At 38.2% G+C, this 12358-nt stretch overlaps 1 protein-coding gene across 4 annotated transcripts in view; it reads left to right on the forward strand.

The window, feature by feature from the left end:
- Nucleotides 1-7281, forward strand: part of adam19a (ADAM metallopeptidase domain 19a) — a 104492-nt gene extending 97211 nt beyond the window's left edge. For all 4 annotated transcript variants that reach the window (XM_080299761.1, XM_026158285.2, XM_080299762.1 and 1 more), the window contains 3 exons: nt 2745-2969; nt 4138-4343; nt 5458-7281. In XM_080299761.1, the coding sequence (XP_080155887.1) occupies nt 2745-2969; nt 4138-4343; nt 5458-5503 (477 nt within the window). In that variant the 3' untranslated portion in view covers nt 5504-7281. The remainder of the gene's footprint in view (nt 1-2744; nt 2970-4137; nt 4344-5457) is intronic.
- Nucleotides 7282-12358: the final 5077 nt, after the last annotated feature.

A 12358-nucleotide genomic window follows, 5' to 3' on the forward strand; every position in this document is an offset into this window, starting at 1 on the left:
TCTATACTGACCACTTTTCACACACGGTTGCTGTACGCATGCAGCCGGCTGTAGCTTTTCAGCTCACAGCTGACATACACCACCAACAACACAACAGCACAGATAGCGCAGACGTAAAGGCAGCAAGGCGTGATTGCCGTTGTGTCGCTCAGGTGCGTCCGCCTCCCCTGCAGCGGCGCCGCAGACCACACCCCGCCGCACACATTAACCAGGGAAAATACATATTTAGGCAGAATTTTGCAAATATCTATTTTTCATTTTTTAGCAGCATAGTGTCTTTTTTTTCCAATTATTTTTTAAAAGTCAGCTCAAGGCTCCAACAGCCCAAAGGCAATATAAGGGTGGCGGCTCACAACAGTTTTTGTTTGCTACATGGATCATTTTAGTTCAGCTGGGTGTCTTTTTTCTTTTGTTATATTTCTTTAAGAGTTCAAAATGTGTTAATTACATAAATAAAATGTAATTTTCTCTGTAGCACTTCATGGATTTCATAAGCAGCACACCTTAGTTGTTCACACAAAGCATAAAGGTAAAAAACAATATATAAAGTGTTATCTTCATTTTAGATGTTAAAAAGTATTTGCGGCTCCCAGTGTTTTCTTTTGCATGGAAACTGGGTGTAAAAGGTTGCAGACCCCTGACCTAAACTCTTGTATATGTTTCAGACTGAATTGTTTACCAAAGTAGCATGATTAATCAGAGAGTTTATTTGGAACAAGAAGCGTCCCCGCATTCGCTTGTCTTTGTTGTATCTTCCCTTCGATACAGGGGGGTTGAAATGCCCCAATTTTTACTGGTACTATCTGGCTATTCAACTAAGGACAATAATGTGTTATTTTTCATCCCAAAATATCCCTTCTTGGGTGGGGATGGAAGCAAATTCTCTTAAAATTCCATTAAACTTGTACTTATACTCTGCACAGCCAAAACAATTAAAGAAAGAAACAAATAATCCTATAGTCTGAAATATGATTGAAGTTTGATTTACAATAAAAGAAATGGTGAATATTAAGAACAATCTCTCTCAGTTTAGTCCTATTTGGGGAAATGCTTTATTTGTACCAGGAAAATGATCTTTTCTGTGATGGAATAATGGTTTCATTTGAGGATTTAGTCTCAAAATTTCAAATTCCAACAAAACATTTCTTTAAGTATTTACAGATTAGAAGCTTCATTTCTTCCATGCATGTTCCCCAGTTAACTAATTTAGAGGCGTTAATGGTGAAAAAATGTTGTAACAAAGACTTAATTTCAACATTTTATAACTGGATTGTCTCTGCCTCTCCAGAAACATCAGCTTCTCAGTTAGAAATGATCTAAATATTAATATTTCTGAGGAGACATGAAGTCAATTTGCTTAAAATCACAAAATCGGTTAATAGTAACCTAAAGCTATTACAAAACAACTGGATCATGCAGACATATGTAACACTGGTGAAATTGAATAAATATAACAACAAAATTCCAAATACATGCTTTCCACTGTATATGGGAATGCAGAATTGTCCGCGCATTTTGGCAGGAAGTGATAACCAAAATAAACCAAATTTTAACTACAAAGAATGCTTTAGATGCAGAAATGTTGCTACTACATATGTATCCTAAAAATCTTAAACTAAGAGCCCATCAAATTAAGTTTATGGATTATTGTACATTACAGGCAAAACGTATAATTGCATTAAACTGGAAAAAATCAGATCCTCCTGCTATTGGTGCTTGGATAAATTCTTTGGCACAATGTATGGCAATTGAAAGGATAACATATTTTCTTAAATACAAGTTAACATATTTTGATGATATTTGGAAGCCATTTAAAAACTTTATAAAAGAAGCAAATATCAGACAACTCCTGCAGGAGTGTCGATGAGGTGAAAATTGTTTTGTTTGTGCTAGCTATTTCTATTTTGTTTTTTGTTTTTTTTCCTTCTTTTTGTTTCCTTCAATTGTATAAATGCCACATATTGTACTAATGTATGTATACTTCATGTGTTTTTATTTGATGTAGGTTTGGGAGAGAGCAGGGATGGGAGGTGAGGGGGTAAAAGTGTTCTTACTACTGCGGCATATTACTGTGAAAACAAATCTTTGTATGCTGTTGCAAAACCAATAAAAATATTGTAAAAAAAAAAGAAAAAAAGAATTAATATTACCATTATCATGAAAGTCATGAATTTAATCTGCACGCTTTACTTGATGATATCTCATTATGTAGCAAATGCCTCTGACAGAAACATGTCCAGGGGCCCATTGGTACACACATACAAGCTCATTCTCTAACCTCTGCTGGCTTTGAAATGGAATTTACATCGATCACTTATCATCATCAAACAAGCAAAAACGTCTCTGTGTTGACTTATTTTGCATAAAAGTGTTTTCACAGATCCTAGTTAATCTCTTAATAGTTTTATTTATAACTGTAGGTCTAAAGAAAAAGCAAAGAACCAAAAAATGTCATGAATTAATGTGAAGTCTATTATCTCACTGTTGTTTTATGAATAAGATTCTCCTATTGGTAAAGTATGCATTCTTTCTCTTCATGACCAAAGTAGGAAATGAATGCCCATATGAGTTCTTCTCTCTGTGAAATGATTTGAAGCTGTTTTTCTGTTAGGTTTGTTAACATTTGTTAACATAAATGCCTTGAAGTGACTGTTGTTGTGATTTGGTGCTATATATATATATATATATATATATATATATATATATATATATATGGGATTTAACTGAATTTCTTGTAATTGTAGATTTCTCACACCAGCAAAGAGGTCCCATCTCTTAGACCAGGCCCAAATGGCACCCACCCAGTCAACATAGTGCGACCTCTGAGACCTGCCTCATTTGCCAAGGGTGGTCCACGGACTCTTCCAACTGGCAAGCATCCAGTAGCACCACCCAAATCCCCATCAACACCTCAGAGACTGAGCCCGCCACAGAAACCTCTACCCCTTACTCCAGCACGATCTCCCCTGGTAAGGCCCTTTATAGAGTGTAAAGAAAAAGTCAGGGCATATAAACTCAAAATAGTCTACAGAGGACAGGAGCTTTAGACAAGCAAAAATGCAAAATTACCTAGACAAGGGAAGGTATCCTAGACAGATGCCCAAATCACCTCAATTGCCTCCTTTGATATGGAGGAGCAGCAGCTGTTTTCTGTAACCTTCTCAAATGACTGAATTCTTCACCCTCTCTCTAAGGGAGTGTCTAATCAACCTTTGGAGAGAGCTAATTTCTGCCGCATGTATCTGCAATCTCAATAAAAACTCCGGCAATGGAAGGAGCGGTGGGCTCTGTGCTTCATGACTGGTGTATTAACAGTAAAATTGTAGACCCTTACTGCTCACTGGACTTAAACGCTTTGTCTATTCAGTACAGGCCCTTTTCTCGACCTCGGAAGCTAACAGTAGCAATAATTACCATTGTTTAGCAGAGAGAGCACCCAGAGGGCATCCATGTTGTTGCTTGCGACTTTAATATGTTTGAAATCTGATAATACCTCCCACCCACTCCACGACGCGCCGGCTAGTCACAGGAGCACATTCAGTGGGACACTGAGATTCCAAAAAAGCACCACTGAACGAAACAGGAAATCATTACATCGTTACACCCTTTATTGCACACGCTCTTTTCTGCTCAGTAATATTCTTCTAAACATTCTTGAATATTTATTTATAATCACCTCCGTCAATTCCTGATTCCTTATTATTGAGTGATTTGTATATGTTGTGCTATTTCTTAAATTTGTAAAGCTGTAACATATTGTATTATATTGTTAAATAGTTTAGTCTGTTACTGTTTTACTATATTGAAGCAACTGTAACCCACATAAAGTAAAAATTCCCCTCTCGCTCCTGCGGGCGGTCTGTCCTTCAAGCTTGGGTCCTCTACCTGAGGCCTGGGAGCTCGATGGTCATACATATGTATGTATATGAGAGAGAGAAGATCTTAGTGCTGTTTTAAGTGCAAGAGCTAATAGTGCTGCATTAAAGCATATTAGAAGAACAAAAATATACTTTATATAATGTTTACCTTTAGTCAGTAATTTTTTTGATTTATAAGTGGATATAAGCTACCAACCTCCAAAAACATTTTGCATGTCACTGTTCAGTAATGTACATAAAGCTAATATCTTTCTTTTAGTTGGTGTCTGAGCTGCAGCCCACACCCAAATTCCCTCCTCAGAGGCCTCTCCCCTTGAGCCCTACCAGAGCAGTCTCCCCCCAAGTGAGTCCAGTCCCGACCTCACTCTCCAAAGCCCCTCCAGGCCTACTGGTCATGATGCCCTCAGCAGCAGGACCGAAACCTGTGGGCAAAGTCTCTGCCATCCCACCTTTGAGAGCTATCAGGTGGGTTAACACAATGATTCTGCAGAGTCACGTACAGTGGGGAAAATAATTATTTGTTCACTTCTGTATATACAGGCCACTTATAAGTGAGCAAACTTACAATCAGTGGCTCAGTCTCTAATTTGTATCCAGTTTTATTTTATTGGAAAGACTGAATGTCAAAAAAAGTCTCTCTCTCGATTCAGAGATGGTCTTTCCCTTTTCACGTAAATGGCCGCTTAACAGCATACACTTAGTTTTACACTTGCGTACACTTGTTAAGTGCAGGAGGATTGCCAGGATTTATACATCGGGGAAACCAAACAACCTCTGGGTAAAACACAGCAGAGCCACCTCGTCAGGCCAGGACTCTGCAGTCTATTTACACCTACAGGCCAGTGGACACTCTTTCAATGATGAGTATGTAACATCCTGGACAGGGAGGAACGCTGGTTTGAGGGCGGAGTCAAGGAGGGCATTTACGTGAAAAGGGAAAGACCATCTCTGAATCCAGGAGGGGGCCTAAGGGTACATCTGTCACCATCTTACATGCTGTGATGGCAGCCATTCCCCAACTCTCTGTAAATGGTACTCATGGCCATTGATCAGTGGGTTTTGGTCAGTGGTTGTTGATCAATGGTCATGAGAATCTGCATGATTAAGATTAAGGAACTGACCTCCCAGCCCATTGTCCCTTCAGTGAGCTGGTTTCAGTCATTATGCAAATGTACTGTTTATAAGGTTTGGGGAAACCTGCAGTCAGCTGAGACTGAAGAAGTCACTTGGATGATGACGAAACGTTTCTCCCACAAAACGCTACGTCCAGATGAACAGAATCAACTTTTGGAGATTTACTTTCCTGGATGATTGAGAATGGATCAAGTAGAAGATAAAGAAATCTTAAATAGAAATGTGACTGCTGACATGTATTTGGGTGTGGGTGGGGTGGTATTACAAATGGGATAAAGTGGCAGGATTGAGCAGCAGTGCAGACTGAGCAGTACACGATTTTAGAGTGGCAGTTAGTACAGTAATGCACGGAGTAAAGGTTTTTATTTTTATTTAAATACTAATAAAAATTAATTTAAAGATCATCAGTTATACCACAATCTTTGTTTTTCTCTGCTCTTTTCAGACCGGTTCCAGGCACCAAATTAAACACAGCTTCACATCCAGCATGAAAATGATCTTCTTCTGGCCTCTCCTCTCTGTTTTGAGGTGGCAGTAGCTGACAGCCTATTTGCACTAAAGAGACTTTGGCTGTTGAACCACAGAGATCTCACAGAAGTTAGAGGAGAACAAAACACAAAACTGAAAATGGAGAGACAGGGGAGCAAACTAACTTAACCACAATGATTAAGTGGTCAAGTGGTTGTGCAAATAGGCCTTGCAGACTAACACAAGTGTAATTGTTGGGGGATGGTCAAATTTACCCAGTTAATTTTTAGGGTTTTGTTTTGTTTTTGCTAATGTCCATCTATAAAAATGCATTTTGTACTGACTTATGTTTTGTTTACAGTTTGTTTCGTGTCACGTGGTATGATTTATTATATCCACCAAAGAGATCTCGTCATTCCTGAGTAGGGATGGGTACCGGTATCACATAAACGGTAATAACCAGACCGAAAAGCAGCGCACATTTCGGTGCTTTATTTCGGTGCTTTCTTTTCCTGAGATGTCATACACTTTAGATTCTAGCCAATCATTTTACGTTTCCGAGGATAGTAGGCGAGCCCAGGTACGTATGTTCTTTTAGAGCAGAGCTACAGATTAAAAACGCCCAAGGCGAAGCGGTCAAAGTCTGGCTGTACTTCACAGCAAAAGATGCAAACTCAGCAGCCTGCAACAAGTGCTTTAAGGTGATACTGTGCAAAGGAGGTAACACCTCGAATCTGATGAAACACCTGGCAACGCATAGCGTTTTTTTAAAAGCAGAGAAATGCACCGTATTTGATAGCTTGCTGCAAGACCTCACACCGTGCACATCTACTGCGGGTGTGGTGTCTGTTATCGGTCCCGGAGTTAGCAACATCCCCCAAGAACCCGAAGAGTAGAGTCCTGGCCCCTAGCCCTGCCAGTGTAGCAGAAATGATGAGGATGATGATGCAGCAGCAGCCGTTCTTCTCTGCGTGAGTAGCTTATTGTTGTTCGTGTGTAATTTACGTTGAGTAGGCTAACCACGTTATTACATTAATGCATGTAAGGTGAACTAGCAAACACCGTCGTAGTTACATGAGGCTGTCTTCTTGTTTGATGGCAGATACTCCCTTCACCCTGGCCAAAAAGGCTAAAATGACCAAAGAAAAAGTGGAAAACAGTTAAACATGAAAGGTTTTTGGACAAAGTTGGTGTTTTTTTCCCCCCATTGATTAAGCACTGCTTCCAGCCAAGAGTGATACCATAAATCCCCTATAGCTGCAGAAAAGGCTAACATTGTTATCTTTTTACAAAAAAACAGCTGAACATGAGAAGTTTGTGTTCTTCATTCTTTAAGCACCGGTTTGAGCAACGTTTAAGCACCGGCACCGTTTCAAAACTATCAGTTTGGTACTGGTATTGGATAAAACCTAAACGATACCCATCCCTATTCCTGAGGTGTCCTGAAAGCTTGAAAATAAGTTGAAAAATAGTTTACTATGAGTCACCTCATCTATACTTCTAGGTTTTCTAATTTATTCTATCATAAGAGCAATGTTTGAGGTCTAAATTCAGAAATACTGGCACATGAGTTGATAGAAAAGCTAATGACACAGCAGCTTTTTATCAACACTGTTTACATGCTGGAGGGGTAGATGAGGCCTGCAGGACACACATGGGTGGTTTTTCTTGATTTAAATTTGTTTTCCTATCATAAAATTACATAAAATATTTTTTACAAAACTATCAAGGTTTATTTTTCTCCTTTTTTTTTTTTAACTTTCATGAATCTAAAATAAAGATTTTGTGGAAATATTACAAAGGATTTTTCTCTCTTTTGTCTGCTTGTAAGATCTGTTTCACGAATTCCCATGGCCCTCAAACTTATGCAGAGACAAAATCTACTTCTGTTTCAGCCTAATCCAAATATAGTGTAGATGGCTTTTATACTACCCCTATCTGTATATAATCTGCTCCTATTGCACTTACTTCTCTTGCACTTCTGATTAGATGCAAATTGTATTTCGTTACCCTGTATTTATACATGTGTAATGACAATAAAGTTGAATCCTAATCCTAAAGATCAGAGCTTAGTAAACAGGAAAGTTGGTTGTTTTCCTATTGTGGTAGACTGTTAACACTGAGGTCTTTTGTCACATCCTGAGATGTGTAACCATGCCAAAGTTCAACAAAAGAAAATACAATGTAGTGTTTCTCATGTTTACACATTTCCCATTGGATCAGGTAATTATTATAAACTGCTGATGGCAGTCAGGTGTCATTTAGGCTTAGCAGCAGAAGAGGACATAGCAAGATGACATATTTATAACCACTGCTGTCAAAGCTTTATTTCAGGAAAAGTTAATAGAATCCCATTGAAAAAGTGTATGAATACAGAGTTTTATATCTTAGGGTAAGGTCTTTGGCTAGTCCATTGAGCTCCAGTCTTTTGAGAAGTATTAGTAGTAGGGTCTACTTAAAAAGAAAATGGATAGAAAAATATCAAGGACAGGATTATGAAGATGTCAGCGTTTGAGTTGAAGAGCATCATAGGCATAGCAACACAGAATGTTAGAATAGTGATGAAGAAAAGATGTGGGTTTGAATCTCAGGTTACTATGAATAAAAATTAAAATCAATCAAAAATTTCAAAGTTAAATCAAAAGTAATTTATATTATTTCAGACTTTCTTTCAAATCAAGTTCAGAGTACCAGTGACATTAGCTTTGAGGAAAAAACAGTTGAAGTTGAATGTATCTATTGCAGTGAGTCTGCCAATTTGGTAGAGTGGATTGCAGCCAGGTGATGTTGTGGTGAGGATCATCCCCGTAAGTATTTTGTAACCTGGGTTGTCGGTGTTGTCTGCCGTGACGCATCAAGGTCCATCCACCTATTGTATGTGTCAAGTTAATTTTTTTTTTAACAAATAATCGTTTTTGAATTTCAAATAAAAATAGTTTTTTAAACTTTCTGAATTCTATAGTATTTATCTTTATTAAATTGAACAAAAACAACTGATGTCACCGAGTCAATGCGTTTCTCGCCATTATAATGGTGAGAAACGCATGTATACATGCACTTGCAATGGGTTATAAGCAAACTTTCTCGACTAAAGAAAAACACTTCTTCATTTTGTGAATAATTAGAAGCGTTAATTGAGACTAACATAAATCTGCTTCCTCAGTCAAGGTATAAATGAGTACAAGGAAGGAAATTTTTGTTTACACAATGCTTGTACCCACTTACTCCTAATCAAAGGTGCTATATCCAAGCTTATATATGCACAAGGGGTCTAGTAGAGTGCATGTTTGGTGTTTGAAAGAGTCATTTTCAGTGCCTTTGGAATATACTTTGATTCATGCCGAGAAGATGCCTTCAATTCCAACAAACCACAGACAAGGACTTGAACATGTCATGGTCAAATTACTGCATTCTACTCTGTATTTTTTTTATTCATTGCTGGTATATTGAGACTGATGCATCTCACATTTTCATTTCTAATTCTACTTGGAGTATCTTCTTTTTCATTTCATGCTCCTCCTTTAGATACTTCAACTTGTGTTAATGAAATTCAATAGCCAGCTTTTCATTCATCGTAAGTCTTCTGTTCGAGCAGTGCTGGCACACATCATAGCTTCTGAGGAAGCTATGCCTTGCAACTCTGCAGTTCTGTCCATTTCACTTCCACCTACACACAAGAACAGTTCATATGATCAAATGAACACATTAAACGAGACACCTGTTGATGAAAAACAATAATCTGAAATGAGAGAATAGCTAAATCAATGCACTAATATACTCAAATCAGGTGTGCTTGATCCCTCATCTGAACTGGCTCTCTGTCCTGGTCGTTGTGTCCCTGGGCAAGACACTTTACCCTACTTGCCTACTGGTGTTGGCCAGAGGGGCCGATGGCGCGATATGGCAGCCTCGCTTCTGTCAGTCTGCCCCAGGGCAGCTGTGGCTACAACCGTAGCTGCCTCCACCAGTGTATGAATGTGAGAGTGAATGAATAGTGGTATTGTAAAGCGCTTTGGGTGCCTTGAAAAGCGCTATATAAATCCAATCCATTATTATTATTATTATTAACTGTCTAGATGGCCATTATAGGATATGTTCGCCAAAGGTTGTTGGTTCTCTATTATTCCTGTCAGCAATTCACTCAACTGCTCAGTGTCCTTATTTGCAGGTCCTTCAGCAGTCTTAAACCTCTCTCTTCAGGTTTCTGCAACAGTCTTTTTTAGATTTTTTTTTATATTCGTCCACAAAACTTGTATAACATAAAATATGAAATGAAAACCCTTTAACATCACATAACAGTAACAGAAGTAGGGCCGCTAACACGGTCACATAAAGTTAACAATCCTTACCTAAAGCTGGTGAATTACCCTGTAAAAATTTGTTCATTGCACTGAACTCATTACAGATGGATTGCCATGAAAAAGAAACTGATTCATCTCTGATAATATTTAATATTATGATCAGTCTGTCATAATGTTGAAATCAGCTGGAGATGCACTGATTACAACTCCTTTTCCAAAAAAGCTGGGGCACAGTAAAATGGAGATAAAAACCAAATGCAATTCACAGTGAACAACACATCATGAAGCTTTAATTAGAAGCAAAACCCAGACTGTAGAATGTAATCCAGTCTGATTTCAGAATCCCTTTTCTATTTGGAGTAACCATGTTCAGACCTCATGTGATCCTATAGCTAAAATTTGTTCAGATTAATTCTGGCGAACTCAGACTTAAACTCTAAAGAAAGTCTTTGTGGCAACAAGAACAGGAATATTTTCAAACAGGTATGCACAGGTGAGCTCAGCTGTAATTAATGGCAAGTATTCTGCATGGGTGTGGGTGTGCGTGGCTCATATTTAATTTACATTTCATTTCACTACATTTCACTGTGTGTCGCTACATTTCACTGTGTGTTATACTTGTATAACTATGCATGTGACAAATAAAGAACCTTGAAACCTTGAACCTGAACATAAGACCACACTCCAAATAAAATAAAGATGGCAACCCATTTCCATGTAGATTCCTTTAATGTTATAGTTTTTTCTGAAACGTTTGAAAACAAGGCCCTGATGAACAAAGCAGAGCCAACTAAATAATAAAACAGCTTTATATGGCATAGTTTGGTGGTGGACTATCAAAATAAATGAATCATAAATAATAAATAGCTGGACTGAAGAATGTCTTCCACAAGGAGGCTGAACAAAATAACAGCTGTAAAATGATCACCTGGCAAAAAAAGCAGTTAGAATAAAACCTGTGTACACAAATTACTTCATTTAGCCTCCAGATGATATTACTGGTTTATCCTCATGTAAGACAAGCACAGTAACTCTTTGCTTTATTTTTAGCAACCTCTAAAACCACATTCTTTAGCTACTCTTTTTTTTCCAGAGTTATTTGGGTGTCTAAGTGAAAACATGGGGCAGTGGTAACAAGATTGTTCATAAATTTTGTGTTAATCCTGATTCTTTTGGTTAACAGCTGCTTGATATCTGTCTTCTTTTTCATTACATTCATTCATTTCATGTCTTTGGGAATGTAAGCCTGGCTGCATCATAGTATTTCACATGTAGCTCTTGGCAGCCGTGTGGTCAGCTAGCTCCAGTTGGCTACACATAATTCAGCTAATTTGAACCTCAATCAAGCATACGAGAACCTAAACCATGTGTTTCACACAGTGCCATGACTGAAAGGAAACCATCACAATAAGGCAAAATTGCCTGCCACACTCCAGCCAGATCAAAGCCTTGTGGTTTTGCCATCCATAAGGTTTATTTTCTCCTATCATTCCCAATGAGCACTGATGGGCATTTTTAAAGTGAGATAGCAGCTTGATGTGTTGCCTTATAGCTTAGTTACAGCTCTTTTTCCCATAAGCGGGATGCTAATGCCCATAAGTGAAAGCAAATGTGAATTCCAAGAGAATCCAGGGTTTAAGTGTTCCCATGGCCCACAGGAGGGGAAATTTTGCAGAGAAAATAAGAATCTGATTTTCTATACTCTCAGCTGTAGCTCGAGATACTCGAGATGCCATCACCTGCGTTTTATGGTGAGAAATAAATTTGAGCTTAGCCAGGTAAATTCTGTTCCCATGGGTACAATCTGCCTGTAGACATAAATGACTGTGAATGAGCCAGTATCATAAACTGAAACTGACCTCACCTTCTTCACATTTATGGGGATTAAGAATCAAAAGAACCATGCTCATATCAGCATAAGCTGTGTACACAAATGCTGCTGTAAAAATTGAGTTAGTCTGAGGTCACAAGTTGGCGCTTGCAGAGAGAGGGGGATGTGCAAAGCAACCTGGCAGCCTTTCTTGGGGGAAGCCCTATTTTGATCCCTCAGATTGTACCAGATCCATGCATCTGGTTAACAGAGGATCTTCTAGGAAGTGGTGTACTTCGAGGCCATTTTTTGTTATTAAAATAGTTAAGTGGCTCATAAAAGTTTGATCAATCATATACTGGCAAAGCTTGCAATCAGCTCAAGTCAGTCGTCAGACTTCCAACTGTTTCCATGGGTGCCAAGCAACAGATGTATAAGAAAATATTGCTGTAAAGGTTGTATGTATGTGTGTTCACTTCATATAAATAGCTGCATTCTTCGTTTTTCTTCGATCCCAACTTCTTGTACAGTACACTCTAAGTGATGAGGGAGAGATTTTTTAAGGACTCCACAAAAGCAATTCACTTTTTACTCACCTGTAAAAGCCAAAATTACTGTATTTTCTATAAATAACTATACCCAGAAGCTGCCTTTCAGTTTCTAAACATGAAAAACATACACAAGGTTTTCAAATTACAAACGTAGTTGTTAGCAGAATAAACAAAATCAGGATATAGTAAAATGCAAGTAAAACAGAACTTGAAATG

Source organism: Astatotilapia calliptera, chromosome 3 (genome assembly GCF_964374335.1).
Source record: "Astatotilapia calliptera chromosome 3, fAstCal68.1, whole genome shotgun sequence".
In the NCBI taxonomy this organism is placed as follows: Eukaryota; Metazoa; Chordata; class Actinopteri; order Cichliformes; family Cichlidae; genus Astatotilapia; species Astatotilapia calliptera.